General features: G+C 41.7%; 1 protein-coding gene across 4 annotated transcripts in view; it reads left to right on the plus strand.

Moving 5' to 3' along the window:
* The window catches only part of PDE4B (phosphodiesterase 4B), a 244,211-nt gene that overhangs the window by 54,045 nt on the left and 174,292 nt on the right, over positions 1-15,874 (plus strand). The window contains exon 1 of one of the 4 annotated variants that reach the window (XM_083448047.1): positions 11,526-12,150. The exons of the other annotated variants lie outside the window; for them this stretch is intronic. Within the exon in view, the coding sequence (XP_083304173.1) occupies positions 11,915-12,150 (236 nt within the window). The 5' untranslated portion in view covers positions 11,526-11,914. Of the gene's footprint in view, positions 1-11,525; positions 12,151-15,874 lie in introns of those variants that run through there. 4 annotated transcript variants of the gene reach the window in all.

The following is a 15,874-nucleotide window of genomic DNA, read 5'->3' on the forward strand; positions in this document are numbered from 1 at the left end:
AATTTTTCATCCTCATTTATTTATTTGCATACTTTTGTAAAACCATGTAATAAAAATTATCTCTAGCCATTGTGCCCCTGCTGTTCCCTTCCTCAGTAGCAGCAAATTGTAGTGGTTAAGGGGAGATGGTGCCAACACTATTCATGCTTCTGGGTAGCCATGGTTCAGCCCTTAAGGATTCCCAGTTTTCCTCATGTGGAACCTTGTGTATAAATGAAACTGAACATTTTGGTTTCCTCCAGCAGCTAACTGCGCAGTCCCTTTCTCTTCTACCCCTTCTTGCACTGCTCCAAGCAATGGTATGCATGTCTGTCATTTTACCTGTCCACAGTGTACAGGCTGGTTTTGCAGTTGTGTTGTAGATTCTAAAAAGTCACCACAAATCAGCTCTGAAAAGACATGCAAGTATTTGACAGTGATGTGGCCTGGATATTCTGTAGAAAGGGAATCAGTAAAGGATGGCAATTCTACTCAAAACAAAAGGGTAAATTAAATCCAGGATTAGGGGTCAGATGGATTCTTGCAATGTTTTTATGTCTTGGTCATTTTGTTCCCCCTGGCCTGGAAGGACTATCAAGCTTTCCAGGTCAAGCTGAATCTTTACCACTCAGCTGTATCTGACTTGCTTCAAAACTTAATTTTTGACTTCTGTTTCCTGACTCTTCATACAGCAGCTGCCTAAGGGGCAGAGCATTGATCATTCTCATGATTCATGAAATCTAAAAGACTCATCCTTTAATTAAAAGTAACTTCAGTTTATCATTAGAAGGGAGTAGATAGAACAAATGGATTTTCTTTTGGTATGCATCTTTTCTGCGACAGCCTGTTCTTAGAAGATGTCCACTAAAAGAGTGATGCATCTTCATTGTTGTTAAAATAAATCTGAAGTTTTGTCCAGGCATCAGAGACACTTCAAAGACTTGAGTGGGATTAGTTATGTGGGATGTGTACTTTAATCAACTTGAAATCCCAGTTCTGTGGTGGGCTAATGTTTGCTGTGGGGAATAATAATTTGCATTCTTATGGATTGATAATTTCTCCCTTTTGAGCAATCAAACCTTGTTTTCACTGAATCATACAGTTTATAACTATTCATGTACTGCAGTTTTTGGTTAGCCCACCATCTTGGAAATGTCAAGCAAAAGATGAGGAAGGTCCTCAAAATATGTTGCCTGTTTTTAAAAGAGCTTTTCAGAGGCTGGCTTCTGGAAGCATTCAGCTGTGAAGTAGCAGATGTTGCAAACAAGCTGTGGGATGAGGAGAGTGGGAGAATTCTTTCTCACAAAATACAAGAAAATGGGTTCCGCTTGTTCTACAAATAGTCTTCCTTCACCCCAAATCTATTTGCATCAGGATAATATTGCTCATAGTCGCCCCCCCCATCCTCAGCACCAACCCCTTTTTCTTACTCTGAATTAAACATTCTACAGGAAATATTTCAGGTACACCAAAAAGATTTTGTTGTACAACTTTTTGTCTAATTAACAAGGCTCTCCTAGTTATTTCTATCTTCCCTGGACCCAGAGCATTGTAGCAGAGCATGGTTGACATCCTGCACATTTTAGAAAAGGGTTGATCATCATGTTTATGTGAGGTACTCATATATGACAGCACAGACACTTGCAAAGCTTTGTGAAATAATGCAGGATGATTTACCACACTCTGCTGATTACAAAGAAATGAATGGGCTGCCAGCCAACTATACATGCTTCTGTGAAGGTTGTCTCTAAAGTGTGCAGTAAGCCTTTATAACTGCAGAAGCATCCTGACTCGGCCCCAGACACATTAATCAGATGCTTGGAAGCTGTGGCTGGATGGTTACGTGGGAGCCGGTTGAAGTTAAATCCTTCGAAGACAGAGGTCCTCTGGCTGGGACGGGACGATATGGGATTGAGGAGGCAACTCCCATCTCTTGCGGGAGTGCAATTAGTGCCAGCACCGTCCGTTAAGAGTTTGGGTGTAATCTTCGATACCTCCCTCTCCATGGAGGCGCAGATTGCAGCTATAACAAAGGCAGCATTTTTTCATCTCCGCCAAGCTAAGCAGTTGGCTCCTTATCTCTCTCGCCCTGACCTAGCCACTGTGATCCACGCGACAGTCACCTCCAGACTGGATTATTGTAACTCGCTCTATGTGGGGCTGCCCTTGAGACTGACCCAGAAACTCCAGGGGGTGCAGAATGCCGCAGCGAGACTCCTTACGGGGTCTTCGCTGCGAGATCACATTCACCCGGTGCTATACCAGCTGCACTGGCTCCCCGTGGAGTACAGGATCAGGTTTAAGGTGCTGGTTTTAACCTTCAAAGCCCTATACAGCCTAGGACCCTCATACCTACGGGACCGCCTCTCCTGGTATGCCTCACAGAGGAACTTACGGTCCTCAAATAAAAACATCTTGAAGGTCCCAGGCCACAGAGAGGTTAGGCTGGCCTCAACTAGAGCCAGGGCTTTTTCGGCTGCGGCTCCAACCTGGTGGAACGCTCTGTCACAAGAGACAAGGGCCCTGCAGGACTTGACATCTTTCCGCAGGGCCTGCAAGACAGAGCTGTTCCACCAGGCCTTTGGTCAGGGTGCAGCCTGACTCCCTCCTTTGGCAATCTTTACAAAACTTTAGTTTATGGTTGCCATCAATTTTGATTTTAATTAATTTTATAATGTTTTATAATGTTGCACTATTTTAGTGTTGTTAGCCGCCCTGAGCCCGGCTTCGGCTGGGGAGGGCGGGATATAAATAAAATTTATTATTATTATTATTATTATTATTATTATTATTATTATTATTATTATTATTATTTGTAGCTGCCTTACTCCTTATCCTCCTCCTGGAATTAGTACTGTTTCACTTCTGTAGTGTCAGCACACACAGTTCTGAAATTTAACTACGGCATATTTCTTTTCCTCTTGATTGCACATAATGACGCTCCAAGCTGAGAAAACCGTGTTTTTCTTCATTCACTTGGTAAATATTTTTGATATGTCCTCAATGCCAAGCAAGCCATACATGCACAGTTCTGCATTGGTAATTTCCATCTACTAATACTCCCTCTGATTTATACTGGCATCCTTTAAGGAATAATATTGTAGCTGATGGATGCAGAGATTTCTTTGCATTTTCTTTGTTTCAAGTTTGCTTTATCAGGTTTTTCCCCAATTGCTAGATTGTCACAGGTAACTGCTTATCTTCCTTTTCATCAGAAATAATAAAAAACCTTCTATATATAATTGTCTACCATGATACCCAAGACACTCTAGTTGTCATCCCAGTGTTTGAACAAGAAACTGATTGAAGTGCAGGGCAATTTTTTATGCTGCCTTAGAAGGGACAGAATCTGATTCACTTAACCTTAATTGCAGAGGCTCTGCTGGGCTAGTGAAAGTAAACAGCAGCTAAATGTAATTTTGGCTATCGCCGCAGGCAGATATTATTCCACATACTGTATACCCAGAAGAAATCTACTGAACAGAGAGATGCTGTCCGTGGGCTCCTCCTGCCTACACAGGTAGGTTCTCCACCTATAAACATAATTATAGGCAGCACCTATACAGAACAGATAGTGTATAAGATGGCAGTAATGATAATCATAACTCTGCAAACTGCCTCGCAGTTTTTCTCATCTTCACCATAGACCTTTGAGAAGTGGAACAGCACTGGGTGTGAGCTGACTTGCTGAAGACTGCCCAGATACTGGACCCAATCCGTGCAGGTTGAATTCCAGCCATATTTTCTCTCAGCGTTCATTGCAAGCAATTGCTTGTACTAAAAGCTGGCATTGCTTTGCAAAATAGAAACATCATTTGAATGGAATTTTCCAAAGTTTCCTTTCTGGTTTTGGGTGAGGTGGGGGAGCTAGTGTTATCTTATCTATAATTTGTTTGAAATCACCCTTTTTTTTTAGTTGACAGGGTTAGCATTATCTTTTGGCTTTTAGAGAACATTGTGCTAAGAAAATTCCTAGCAGCTGTTATATGAAGTTTTCCTTTCTTTTGGTTTGACTCATTGTTGCTAATCCCTTTTAGATGGTACAATGACCTAAGTGACAGAAAGAGGAGCCTTGTAACTAATTTTATCCAAATAATGTGCTTTCATGGAATGTACCTTCTGGGAGAAGCACCCAATTACTCTGCCATCAGTGTTGTAAAGAGTCAATGAAACCTCCCATCTTTCCCCAGCAAGGCATACAAATGCTTCAGTGTTGTGCTCTGCCACACCAATATAGCATGATACTTTTGACTTATAACTATGCAGATAGTGAGAGAGTTTTTAATGTTGAGAATCTTAAGTAGAATTCATAGTTGTTGATAATTCTATGTAGATAATAACCAAAATATGAAAATCTAATTGGATCAAATTTTATTGTGAAATTTGCTAGTTGCTTTTGAAGATGTGAATCCTGTGAAATATCAGAAGGATAACTGCAGTGGTTTCCCCCCACAAGGATAGCTTGTTATACTTTTAGGATGGATGAAAATGGACTTATTCTAGGCTGTGTATACACTAATTAATTGTCAGCACAAAAAGGTAGTTTTCATAAATTTGGCATCGTTCATGCTTGTCCTCAACATTCTTCTTTCAGTCTAGATTTATTCTATCATCCACAAGGGTTGAAGTGGATACCTGAAAACCCTCCCATTGATTAGGTTATGCAGACTTTTTCCTTCTTCACATGCCCTTGGTTAATGAAGAATGAGGTGGCATTGCGGACTTGGTGTATGGGCATCCACAATGTAATTAGGAAGGTGTAGATACGCATACATTTGCCATCATCAAGACTGCTTACATCCTTTTTCATCTGTTTCACAATAAGATTTTGTTTTTTTGGGAGTGAAACCAGTTTTTCAAGAAGCAGTTGGGGAGGGGAGAGAAATGTGCAATAGATCTAGATGGTGTGCAGACTAGGGAGAAAAAAACCAAATCTTCCTTATCCATTGGTTCTAGGATAAAATGTTGTGTTTACACAGCTGAAGTGTTTTGCGAGCAGTCGGCCTGAAAATTGCAGACATGAGAGAGAGGTACCACTGGGCAATAGACCTGCTAAATTGTAAATAAGCAGGTCCTGAGGCTTTTTGTGAGGCACCTTTAAAGTAGGTAGGGTGTGTGTAGGGTGGGAATCTGCCTTCCATGTAAAATAATTCCTTTTGATTATAAGTTAGAGCTGTCATGTACAAAGGAGATCCTCCCTCCCTCCCTGCCAATCCTGGGATGGGGAGCGTCTTGGCATAAGCTTAGAACAGAAGTTTCACTCTTGCAGAACTCCCCCCTCTTCCCAAAGCACTGGGATTGGGGAGTACTGGTAAAAACATCCCACCTGGGCTCTTCCTCTGCACCCCCTCTCCACTCTGATGTTTGCTCTCTCTTCCACCATCATCTCAGCCTGGCATTAGGGTAAGCCTACAGATGTTATTTTCCTTGCAGAAGATACTTCTCTGCAGTATTGTTTATCTGAAGGACTGTCTCCACCCACATCATTCTGCCTGGACACTGAGGTCCAGTGCCGAGGGCCTTCTGGCGGTTCCCTACCTGCGAGAAGCCAAGTTACAGGGAACCAGGCAGAAGGCCTTCTCGGTAGTGGCACCCTCCCTGTGGAATGCCCTCCCACCAGATGTCAAAGAGAACAACAACTACCAAACTTTTAGAAGACATCTGAAGGCAGCCCTATTTAGGAAGCTTTTAATGTTTGATGTATTACTGTATTTTAATATTTGGTTGGAAGCCACCCAGATGGGTAAAGGGTAAAGCCACCCAGATGGGTAAAGGGTAAAGGTACCCCTGCCCGTACGGGCCAGTCTTGACAGACTCTAGGGTTGTGCGTCCATCTCACTCAAGAGGCCGGGGGCCAGCGCTGTCCGAAGACATTTCCGGGTCACGTGGCCAACGTGACATCGCTGCTCTGGCGAGCCAGAGCCGCACACAGAAACGCCATTTACCTTCCCGCTAGTAAGCGGTCCCTATTTATCTACTTGCACCCAGGAGTGCTTTCGAACTGCTAGGTTGGCAGGCGCTGGGACCGAACAACGGGAGCGCACCCCGCCACGGGGATTCGAACCGCCGACCTTTAGATCGGCACCCCTAGGCGCTGAGGCTTTTACCCACAGCGCCACCCGCGTCCCATAAGGTAAAGGGTACAGGTACCCCTGCCCGTACGGGCCAGTCTTGACAGACTCTAGGGTTGTGCGCCCATCTCACTCAAGAGGCCGGGGGCCAGCACTGTCCGAAGACATTTCTGGGTATATATAAATTATTATTATTATTATTATTATTATTATTATTATTATTATTATTATATTTCTTTTTTGGATTACAGAGGAGCTACAAACTGCTTCTACTTGTTTCTGTTCCTACTTGTGCTTCCTTGTAGAGATCCCATGTCACCTCTGACAAACCCAAAATACTGATGAGGGATCTCACTTCAACTTGTGATTCAGGATGTGTCCAAATCTGATTTGCATTCCTACTTTTGCCTATAATTCCATTCCATTCCACATTAATCTGCAAAATTAAATCTTCTCCAAAAATTTTTTCTCAGGCTGCATGTTTCCTCACAAAATATGCATGTGTATTTTTATGGTTTTAAATTGCTGATACCTGCGTTGCACCATTTGGAGAAGTGAATAAGCCAGTCCTGATCCACCCTTTAATTTCAATCTATGTGGTTCATGCTATTTATAAAGGAATTTGAGAATATCATATTCCTGAAACATCTCCGAAGAGGGTACCATTTTCCTGCCTCCATTATCTGAGTACTATTTTAAAACAGATTCCAGTTTCTGAGCAAGAAGAAACTACAGTGGTACCTTGGGTTACATAAGCTTCAGGTTACATACGCTTCAGGTTACAGACTCTGCTAACCCAGAAATAGTGCTTCAGGTTAAGAACTTTGCTTCAGGATGAGAACAGAAATCGTGCTCCAGCAGCACGGCAGCAGCAGGAGGCCCCATTAGCTAAAGTGGTGCTTCTGGTTAAGAACAGTTTCAGGTTAAGTACGGACCTCCAGAACGAATTAAGTACTTAACCCGAGGTACCACTGTATTCTGCTTTCATTGTGAAAAAAATGTCTTATGAGCTAGTTACTTGTTTTCTTTTCCTTATGGATTCTTTCATCAGTAAAATTAGGAGGTGGCATTATTAAGGCCTTACCATGGTGCCTTTCTGCTGAGTAGCATTAATAGTTGTAAACCTAATTAATTTGTTCCTTTTCAAGGCATGGCAATGCTTTCCTTATCTGCAAAACAGATAAGCCACCAACCCACACATTATGACATAGGTGTTTGTTTTTTCTCTCGATACAAGCTTTAATGCCCATATCTGAAAAAGTAACAAGCTGGGAATAGAATAGCTTTTTCAACATGATCTGAACGACTGAGGGAACTAAAAACCGTGACAGTCACCACTATATAGAGAAGCGCCAGAAAGATATGCAAAATGAGGTATTTGCTTCTAAATTGAAACACAGCCCTGAAATGAGATTACACTGATTGTAAGAGTTAAATGGATAGATCAGAAGCCTGGTGGAAATGGTATCCTAGTTCTGCTATGTCTGAGATGTAGCTCATATGTGGGAATGAACATCTTGTGTGTATTATAGCCTCAGCACTCTAAATACAATTAATCTCTCTCTCCTCCCCACCCCACACTTTAAGGTAGGACTGGTGAACTGCTGGCCCTCCCAACCAAAGCTTTTGAAAAGGGCTACCCTTCTTCCTATTTTGCCAGCAGTGGTGAGTAACATTGGAGAGGGCATGGTCTTCTTCAGCTGATTCTCTTACACCCTCTGAGCTTCCCAGTTGTGTTCTTCTACTTCCTCCCCCGACATCTGAGACCCTGTGACATGGCGCTTACTGCAGATCTTCCAAATTCTCCCAAAGCAATTTTTTTTTTTTTGGCAACACTGCTCTCATCTGTGGTTTGGGAAGAAGAGGTGAAATGTAAGGGGAGGTTGGTTGAGATAAGTAATTCCTCCCTTCCCCTGCCACATGTTTAACCCCTTATTTGCAAACCAAAAATGAAAGAGGAAGCATTGCTTCCTGCTTGGTCTGGCTCAGATATATGGGAGAAAGTCAGTGTGTGTGGAATGCAGATTGGCTGGGGTGGGTGAATGAGAGCGAGGGGCAGCTTCCTGCTCAGCCCTTTAAGCTGAGTTGCCTGGAGACATGTCCAAGAAAGGAGCTCCCTTCCTATCCTAGGACTCACCGCATGATCAATCTGCAGCCTTGGGGAATGTTTTTTTTTAATTGTTTAAGTAAGGGCTGGAAGGGGAGCAATGAGCATCTCCTGTGACTCATGGATGGCTTCATTGTAGTGGCTGAAGAAGGTCTCGTCGTCATTTTATCTGTTTTCAAATACCACTAGTAGTGATTAGTGGTGGCATCTTTGCAAAATCCCCCATTGGAGGCAGTAGTGAGGAATTTGGGACACTGCTCCTTTGTGTCTAGACTGAATGTAGGGCAGTCATGCAGAATTTGACCATGCCTTAAGAATGTGGGTTAAACCACAGAGCCTAGGGCTTGCCGATCAGAAGGTTGCCGGTTCAAATCCCCGCGATGGGTGAGCTCCCGTTGCTTGGTCCCAGCTCCTGCCAACCTAGCAGTTCAAAAGCGCGTCAAAGTGCAAGTAGGTACCGCTCCGGTGGGAAGGTAAATGGCGTTTCCGTGCGCTGCTCTGGTTCTCCAGAAGCAGCTTAGGCATGCTGGCCACATGACCCAGAAGCTGTACACCGGCTCCCTCGGCCAATAAAGCGAGATGAGCGCCGCAACCCCAGAGTCATTTGCGACTGGACCTAATGGTCAGGGGTCCCTTTACCTTTACCTAAGAATTTTATAGTACAGGATTTTGCCTTGGTTTGAAAATACTATTCTTTTGTCAGATGTGTATTATGTGTAAAACCTGTAATATTGCACAATACATTAAATAACTACACCCCCCCAGCTTTATTCAAATTTAGCACATTTGTCCTTCATTGGCTGTCAGTGGAGGCAGAAGGAAGAGAATAATGTAAATGTTTGTCTATTGATCCATATATTGCATTTTCAACAAGCTAAAAAGCTACTCATTTTCCATTGGTGTAAAAAATGCATTGATAATGCAAAAGATACCCCCTGTGAGAAGCCGTTTGCTGGTGAAAAGATACAACAATAGTGGCAGCTCAGGAAAGCCCACTTATGTTTCTTCTGCATGTTTTCTGCTGCCTCCATATTTTTTATTTTCTTCATTGAACTCAAATTTAAATAACTGTCTGAAAAAAATTTATTTTTATTTTACAATTTTTGTGGTTACTAATGTGCACTCCCTGACATGTAGCATTATTATAATATAGGCTGAGAAGTATGGCTCTCATTACAAAGTATGTAATTCTCTTTTTTTTTTACACAGTGTAATGTTTGGGGAGGGGAACGGAATTAGATACAGATACAGATACAGATACAGATACAGATACAGATACAGATACAAATAGTGCTACTCATGGTTGTCCTTGTGGGAGGTATTTGGGAACAGAGGAGTGGAGAACTTATAGCCATCCATCTGCGCTTAGACTCCAGATCCCATCAGCCCCAACCAACATAGCCAATGGGCAGGGTTGATGGGAATTGTAGTGTGGGAGGCCATTCCTGTCATAGAGACCATCAGCAAGAGGAAAAGTTGCTGACACCATCGAACCGACATCTAAGACACTCCCTCCAGTGACTGACTATGAGAGCTGCTCTATATTCTGTCAGGCTCTAGCTGTTGTAGCATCATTTGTAGCACTGCCTAGTTTGTTTTTGTTGGGAATGAGTGAATGAGTGAAGTCCGTATAACACTATGTGAAGTATGAGCAAAAACTTCATACAGTTTTTGCTTTGTTGTTGTTTAGTCGTGTCCGACTCTTTGTGACCCCATGGACCAAAGCACGCCAGGCACTCCTGTCTTCCACTGCCTCCCGCAGCCTGGCCAAACTCCCAAACTCATGCTGGTAGCTTCAAGAACACTGTCCAACCATCTCGTCCTCTGTCGTCCCCTTCTCTTTGTGCCCTCAATCTTTCCCAACATCAGGGTCTTTTCCAGGGAGTCTTCTCTTCTCATGAGGTGGCCAAAGTATTGGAGCTTCAGCTTCAGGATCCGTCCTTCCAGTGAGCACTCAGGGCTGATTTCCTTAAGAATGGATAGGTTTGATCTTCTTGTAGCAACTACCAACAGCCGGATGGCATGGTTGAAAGATAGGGTGTGACATCCATACACACACACACACACACACACACACACCAGGCCTTTACGGATATGGTAATGTTCAGTAACCTGTCTTTCACAGTGTAGGGGGAGGGGAAACTTCCTGCAGTGTTATTAGAACACTGATTGTAATGTTGTTTTAATTAAAAAGTGCACAACAGGAAGGTGTACATCAGTCAAGGAAAGCATTTATGGCAAGAATAACACAAACTGCATAGAAAGTAAAAAACAATGAAATAATCTGTGTGAACAGCAAGCATCCCGCCCAACCTTGTCTGCGCCCTATGGTGCTTCTTTTGCAAGAAAACGTTGTGCTCGCTAATAGAATCAAAGGTAGAATAGAATGGGTATAGATAAGGGTCTAAACTCTAAAGGATCTAAAGAAGAGAATGAGGTTGACCAGGACGATCAACTTACCACGTGTGCTCCTATTGCAATAGAAATACCAGATTTAAGAAGCTGCAGAATCGGCAGGGCACTCGCTTTTACTTTCACCTGTCTGAAGTTCTCCTTTAATAATTTTTAAAGCTATGTAGCCTTTTCAACTTACCTCTGCCAGATTTTATTTCGTTCTGTATTGCTGTATACTGCCCCAATGTTTTATGAGAGAGCAGTATTTAAATACGTAGATAAATAGATAATTTAAGAAGCAGTGGTATTAGCACCTTCTTCCTAAACAGTTCATAGTGACTATTTAACTCTCATTTTTGTTTAGGGCTCAGGTGCGATTTCACCATAAAGCAACAGTGAGCGTGATCTTACCTTGCTGCTCTTGCTTTCCACAATAGCAGTGATTGCCACTTCCCAGGAGGCTCTTAAACTTTTATAGAAAGTAAGATTGAGCAAAACTCTACCTATTTATTTGCTTTTGCTTCCCCCCATCCCTTGCGGGTTTAAAAAATGTTTTAATTTGCTGTCTATTGACTGTAGAGCCTTTGGATGACGATCTTTATTTTTACATTCTGCTAATAATATGGTCGATTCTATCCTTGCCTTTGTTTGGAGATCATGAGCTGGAGGCTCTTGGTGTGTGCACAAGATCTCTTCTGAAGCAGTCCGACTGATAAAGTGCCGTGGCACCCTTTATGTATAGAATAAGGAAGGACAAACTTGCATCCACTTGTCAAAATAAGTTGAACCAATAAGCATGTTGTAGGTGGAGCAACTGCCGTGTGGGCTGTGAGCAAATAATTCTGAATGAAAACCGTTCAAAATAAAACATGCTGGATTTCAAACAGCCATCCTGTAACAAACAGGAAAATAATCTGTGTCATTTTTCAGAGATGGGAGGAGGGAGGCAAAGTTTGTGTTGATCAGGTATTTTAAACCTAACATAATGTGGGAAAGGGCTGATGGGGAGTCCTTATGCATTTTTCATGAGCTGGTATATGCAGCTGAATGAATTCAGCGAGTGTCACACCATGTAGCTTGCAGACAAACCACATCCACAAGGAGGCTACTGACACAGAAAGCACTCTGGCGCATTTTCAGAGGGAAAGCCAGGACTGATCAAGCTCTCTTCTGAAGGGATTGACTTATCTGTTCTTCGATTATGCTGCTGTTGCTTTAGGCAGCCTTTTCATTCAGACCTCAGCTGGCTGAATGACTGGCACGGAGGTTCTCGATTTATCAGCATTTGAATCTGCAGCAATGTCTCTGGGCTGTGCTATTGTTGTGTTTTCTGAATGGTGAAAGCTAGCACAACATCCAAGCTATGACAGCAAAAGATTCTTCTAAGGAACTTGCTGCTCCAGAGACGGAGATTTACATAAAGACTTTCAAAGAACAAATGCATTTGGAACTCGAGCTTCCCAGAGTGCCGGGGAACAGACCCACCTCTCCAAAAATCTCCCCCCGCAGCTCTCCAAGGAACTCTCCATGCTTTTTCAGAAAGTTGCTGGTGAATAAAAGCATCCGCCAACGGCGACGTTTTACAGTGGCACATACGTGGTAAGGCTACCTTGATATTAATATCTATTTAAAAGGGTGTTTGTGGCTTTGCATTCTACACTTTTTTTTTAAAAAAAAAGAAAGCCTGTTATCTGTTTACAGTACCTGCTGCAGTAGTCAAATTATGTATATTTACATTATTTCTGCAACTGCCCTTCACGTCATGTTTTTCAAAGCAAAGAATATGTTGCTCATGAGGATTCTAGTTAAGCTTTGCTAAATGTGACTTTCAGAATATATCTTTTCCAAGCAGTCTGCCCCAGTGTTGAGAATCTTATCCTGCAATGGATTGTTTTTGGAACCTTACGCTCCAATGTGATGTGCTAGAATTTTGACATGACTGTCATTTGACTGTAGGACAAAAATCTCCCTCTCACAAAGCATCTTCAAGAAAGGTCTAGCTGGCAGCCAGGTTTCTTAAACTGACAGTTTTTGGTTTTTCAGCCCTTTGTGTGGTGATGTAGCTGACGCTCTGATCTGGAATTTGTTATCACAGAAAATAAGTAGGAAATTGTTCTATTGATCATGCTTTAGAAAATAATAAAGGATTAGAAACCTGATTAGATTTGATTAATCTGTGCTGTGGCTTTTCTTCTCCTGACATGAACTCTGGATATGTTTCATGGATATGCACCTAGTTCCCGCATTTTTAGGTATATGTTTGATTAACATTCCCAAATATGTTGTAACTTGATTGTGTGGTTTTTTAAAAATAAAAAAACCCTTTCTCATGTTTATAAACATATTTGTTGATACCTAATTTATAAACTAAGGCGGGATGAAGGGTAGGTGGTCACAAAAAATTGTATGTACTATATAAGTATGTATACATATATGAAATATACCTTTTCCCTTTGATAATTTCATCTACTTACAGTGCAGGGGGGGGAATCATTTAAAATAGTTTATATTTGTATTAGGAAAATGCTTACTGATGCATTAAAACAATAACTTTCTAAAAAGGAGCTTTCCTTCTCTTTTTGGCATTTGTTTATAGCAAACGAACAGCTGTAGCAGCTGTTTTGAATATTGACCAATACAAGTACATTGAGAGAAGGAAGCCTGATGCCACATGACCACAGATTGAAGCCAATATATTCATAATAGACTCTACCATAGGGAAAAGCAATGGGAGTAAATTTCAGGCAGCATGTTATTATAAATCAAATTATCTTGGAATGTATCCTTCTTTGGGGCTTACCATACCAAAAAGAAATGTCATAGAATTCAATTTTCTCATGGTTCGAAATTAACTGCACGAGTCAGTTCTGTATAGTTCACTGTCCTAATATCTTAGCTATCCGTTTGCCAGTGCTGCAATTGGAGTATGGTTTGTTTCACTTGGTCTGAAGACACTATCCGGCTTAGAGACAGTGCAAATGGGTTATTGGAAGGATGATGAGAAAGAGGTCAGTCAAATACGTCAGCAGATATATGGGCAGCTGGGCATTTAATAGCACTGTAGATAGATTCTGGGAAAAGATTTCCACTTGTTTTCTTTTCAGATTGTTAAACAGCGACAGATAAAAATAAAGATGGTACGCTGTTCATCTCTTTGTATCTGGCAGAAGTAGCAGAGCACTTGGTAGTGTTCCTTATTTTTATTACATCTGATATATGTTGGCCACAAAGAAGGCACAGTTGCATTGTAATGTCAATGGGAAACAACACTACTTGACCAGTATTGTTGGAATCCCAGGTGACAGCTGTGCCAGGAGCACTTTTGATTGGTTCCTGCTGATTCACTGGCTATGCCTGGTGCTGGAAAATAGAGACCAGGCTGCTGTCATTAAAGTTTTGGTGGTTTCTAGGTGAGACGGTGGTAACACACTTCATGTGAAACTGCCCTTGAAGACAGTTCAGAAACTTTAGCTAGAGCAAAATGTGCTGACCCAGCTGTTTATCCAGTATAGACCAAGACTCTCACAGCGCCTAATTCCTAGAGCTAGTTCTTAACTTTGAAGCCCTAAAGGCTCTAAAGTCCTGATTACCTCATCAGATGTCTCCTTCCATATGAGCCCATGCAGCAGTTACTCTCTGACATGCCTCTTCTGAGGATTTCATCTCATGGGGAATAGAAATGGCCTTCCTTCAGGGAGTGTGAGCTGTTCTGTGGTAAGCAGCCCTACAGAACTCTATGCAGCCCTATGGCAGTTGTGGACCTCTCTCGTCTGAAGGATTTTTGTAAAGCCCCTGTCCTGCTGTCTTTGTACGAACAAATGCAAAGTGGGTTGCATTTTCCATTGGTCTTTTGCATTACTTACACTCGTTCCCTACCTACGAACTAATCTTCATTCAATATGGGAGGTTGTCATGATTAAATTGTTGGGCACTGGTACCCTTGGTCCTTCAACTGCTGTGTTGTTGCAAGACCTATGAAGCCATTTCAGGTTCCTCTCCAGTTTCTGTGCTGCAGCCTCCTAAGCAGAAGAACCTCAATAAAGGTGAAATACTTGCCTTTCTGCTGTTGCTGTGATCCCCCATGCACAACCCTTTTTCTGTCCATATCCTTTGTGGGATCCAAGCAGAGCAGCTTATGTATACAGGCTAACAGAGGGCCAAACATCTGGACACTTTCCGGCTGTGGCAAGCCTTCTATGGAAGCTCCATATCTGGTATAAAGTTCTATGATTGGGACAGCCATGGTATAGTTCAAGAGACTTGGTGCAGGTACTGGTTGTGTGCAGTGAGGCTTATGTGCACTGCCCTTTACACATGGGCCAGGGTAGGAAGCTGTGTTGAACCTAGTATTTAATGATATGAGTTACTTTTCTTGTTCTTAAAATGTGGTCCTAACCTACTCGATAAATAGATTTGTTAATAAACTTATTTCTTATTCTGGACTGCCCAACTGTTTCCTGCTGCTTCTTTTGGCTACTTAAAGGATTTTGGTTATAGTTGATGGCATATTTTAATGTTGCATAAGCTGTAGCACTGCAATAGCTTTCACAGAAACATTTCCATTAACCTCCTGATAATTACTCAGGAGTGTGCTTATGCAGGTTTGCAGCTGCTTTATAAAGAGATGGCAGTAACTTTAAACACTTAAATGTCTTTTTTGTTTTACATGTGTTTATATTGTGAGAGGAGAATGTAAACATGTGTAAATCGTGTACTTGCAAATTACATTATCCTTGTCCCTGCTTTCAGAGGCAGACATTTGGAACATAACATAATATCTTTTAAAATGGACAAATGCTGTGCTTTTGTCTTTCATTTTGGATGGGTCTGAGTGTCTTGCTTGATGGTTAATTAGTACGGTTGCTGTATTTTGATAGTATTAGCATTTGTTGCAAGCATAGTGAACGCTGAATTTGTATGTACACAAATGATGACATTTATCAATCTGCCAAACAATCTGAAGTACTACTTGTATTTGCATTACTTGTATTCTACCTACTCACCCACTAGAACAAATGGTTTGGAAGTTGTTTTGTGAAGCTTGTAGAATCACAAGAATCCAGATTTTTACATTAAATTTCAGCCTCATGGCTGCATCAGCCTCTAACATGGCTTTCAGTGTTTTATTTTTACGATGTCTTTCAGCTCTAATGATCTGAGGACAGCTAACAAAGTACTGTATAAGAGCAGAAAAGTTTTAATATAAAGTATTAAAACAATAAATTCAAGTAATCACAACAATAGTGGCAGAAACAGTGGAAGCAAAACATTAAAAATTATAGCAGTAAAATAAAATAAAACCAGATTCAAGTCCCCAAGGTTT

This window comes from Podarcis tiliguerta, assembly GCF_965153285.1.
Source record: "Podarcis tiliguerta genome assembly, chromosome: 6".
Taxonomy (NCBI): Eukaryota; Metazoa; Chordata; class Lepidosauria; order Squamata; family Lacertidae; genus Podarcis; species Podarcis tiliguerta.